At 37.6% G+C, this 2,641-nt stretch overlaps 1 protein-coding gene across 1 annotated transcript; it reads left to right on the plus strand.

Moving 5' to 3' along the window:
* Nucleotides 1-264: 264 nt before the first annotated feature.
* On the plus strand, nucleotides 265-1,514 carry LOC145112024 (uncharacterized). The gene is made up of 2 exons (XM_079048237.1): nucleotides 265-735; nucleotides 777-1,514. Exons 1-2 carry the CDS (start codon nucleotides 265-267, stop codon nucleotides 1,512-1,514), a joined length of 1,209 nt encoding a protein of 402 aa, XP_078904363.1.
* Nucleotides 1,515-2,641: the final 1,127 nt, after the last annotated feature.

Raw genomic sequence — 2,641 nt, forward strand, 5'->3', positions numbered from 1 at the left:
AGTTGATCAGTTAATGCAAGTTCCAATGTGGAATGTAAGGTTGTATTAGAAACCATTCAACGCAAGGGTGGTTTATGGTTCGTATTTTTTATTTTGCTCACTAAGTTGCATTTTTATGTGAAATCCTCTCATCTGAAACTTCATTTTTGTTCTTGTTTTGAAGATGGATACCCTACTCTGTTTACCATCAAGCTACATCATGGGGGAGAGTTCACAAAGTTTCCAGATGTGAACTACATTGATGGAACTGTGACATACGTTGACATGGTCGATATAGAAGAGTGTTCTGTTCGTGAAATGGATGCCATCATGAAAGGGTTAGGATACTCAGTTCCTCCATTTATCTATTATCATTTTCGGTTGCCCAAAGGAGACATGCATTTTGGACTACGTGCCCTAGGAAACGATGATGATGTTCGTAATCTTGCCCAATATGTGAAGGAGCATAAAGTCATAAGGGTGTACACTGAACATGGTTTTACAAAATTGCTTACTTACTTTATTGCTCAGTTGTTTCCATGTGCTGAGCACAGATATTGTCTCAGGCATATACATGATAATATGAAGAGAACATGGAGATCCAATGAACACAAAGAACACTTGTGGAATTATGCCACAGCAACAACAGTCCAAGAGTTCAACCACTCAATGAATGAATTCAACTTATTTGACAAGGATGCATATAATTGGTTGAAAAAGATCCCCCACAACATTGGGCAAGAAGCCACTTCACAGGTAATTTCCAAATTTGCCCCTGAGGTGTATTACTTTGTTAGTACACTGTCTTGCTTACTATTTACTTTGTTTTTGACAACATTTCAGGGAGAGCAATATCAGATATGCTTTTGAATAATCTTTGTGAAGTTTTCAACAGCAAATTGGTTGAAGGAAGGGATAAGCCACTAATAACTTGCTTGGAGTACATCAGGGAATACATGATGAAAAGAATTTGTAATGTCATCAAGGTGCAAAATAAGTGTGTAGGGCCTCTAACTCCTTCTGCAACAAAGATTATGGACAAAAATGTCTATTTGGCATCTCAGTACACAACTAGGTGGAATGGTTCAGACAAATACCAAGTGAAAGGGCCATGGCAGGATCAACAAGTTGTTGACATGGCAGAAAGGATATGCAGCTGTAGGAAGTGGGAATTAACTGGCCTCCCTTGTAAACATGTCATAGCTGTCCTAAATGACAAAGCAGATAATGGTGAGAAGATTGGAGAGTTACACACTTATGTCCACAGGGTGCATTGGCTAGAAACTTGGAAAGCAGCTTATGTTCATAAGGTAGAGGCTATTAAAGGGAGAGCAATGTGGCCTATAAGTGATTGCCCAATTAAAATCACCCCTCCTCTGCACCATAATCAGCCTGGGAGACCCAAGAAAAAGAGAAGGCAATCTACAGGGGAGAGAAGCCAGAAGAAGGGAGAGAATGGTAATGGTGCTAGGGGAGTCAAACTGATGGGGCTAGTGGGAGTCAAACTCATGCTGCAAGTGGGAGTGGGAAGTTGACAAGGAAGTTTATTAGTGTGACTTTGCAGCAAGTGTAAATATAAAGGGCACAATGCTAGAACTTGCAAGGGCCAAGTAAGAAATTGAAGGGGTTTGAAGCTAGTTTGATGTCTTTTGGGTTTTACATGTCAACTGCTTATGTTTATTGTATGTTATGTACTTGATGTCTTTTGGTGTGGAAGATACATTGATGTTCTTTTTGGTACTTGATAGTATGTTACTAAAAACTGTATGTCTTTTGATTTATGGGAAAAACATATCAGAAACATAATGGTATGGTTTATGGTATGTTTAATTTGATGTTAATTGTATACTTTACAATGTTTAAATCATACAATTGGATGTTATGGTTTATGCTATGTTTAATTTGTTGTTAATTGCATATTTTACAATGTTTAAATTTGTTGTTAATTGCATACACAAATGGAATGGTCAACATATAGATACCAAATATAACTTCCATTGACATTTTGTTGCAAAACATGTCTTACATTGATTACATTGCTTACATCTTGAACAAAATACTACTTTCATACAACTTACCAAAAGATTACACTGCTTACTGCTTACAGCTTACATCTTCAACAAAAAACTACATACCCAAACTATTACATTCCCAAGCTACTTGTAAAATAGAACATACACAAAGAAAATCCAACTGCATAACAGGTAAATTTTGAGTCGTGTGGTCTGAGCCTTCACGTTGTTTATTGTCCTCAGCAATCCAGGTATGATGGCTTTTGAACGTTCACACATTGGACCATCATACCACCCAATAAAGCGACACTTAGATCCCTTCAAAATTAAAAAAAAAGATAACACAAGTTCTTAACATGTAATGCGACAACAATGATGCAAATACAAAATCCATTTGCTTACCTCAGTCGGGCATCCCCAGAAACGTCGACCTGGGTTTTTGTCGGTCCATGAAGTGCGAACAATAGCCATTTTACCACAGAAACACAACACCATTGTTAATTTCTTCAGAGGGAAAATGTGAATAGTGATGTGTTAGGGCTTGTGAAGAAGACGGGAACGAGGGGATTAAAGCTTGAGGACAGCAGTATCATCGATCTTATAGGAGGAGGATTTTATTAATTAAATATAGGGAGTAAAATAGGGAATGA

Source organism: Lactuca virosa, chromosome 5, assembly GCF_052849685.1.
Source record: "Lactuca virosa cultivar CGN04683 chromosome 5, Lactuca_virosa_CGN04683_v6, whole genome shotgun sequence".
Lineage (NCBI taxonomy): Eukaryota > Viridiplantae > Streptophyta > Magnoliopsida > Asterales > Asteraceae > Lactuca > Lactuca virosa.

Bases quoted from the DNA above. Each gene is read 5' to 3' on its own strand.
- LOC145112024 (XM_079048237.1), top strand. From the start codon at position 265: ATGGTCGATATAGAAGAGTGTTCTGTTCGTGAAATGGATGCCATCATG. The intron at 736-776 runs GTAATTTCCAAA...TTACTTTGTTAG, and splicing joins GGCAAGAAGCCACTTCACAG to TACACTGTCTTGCTTACTAT.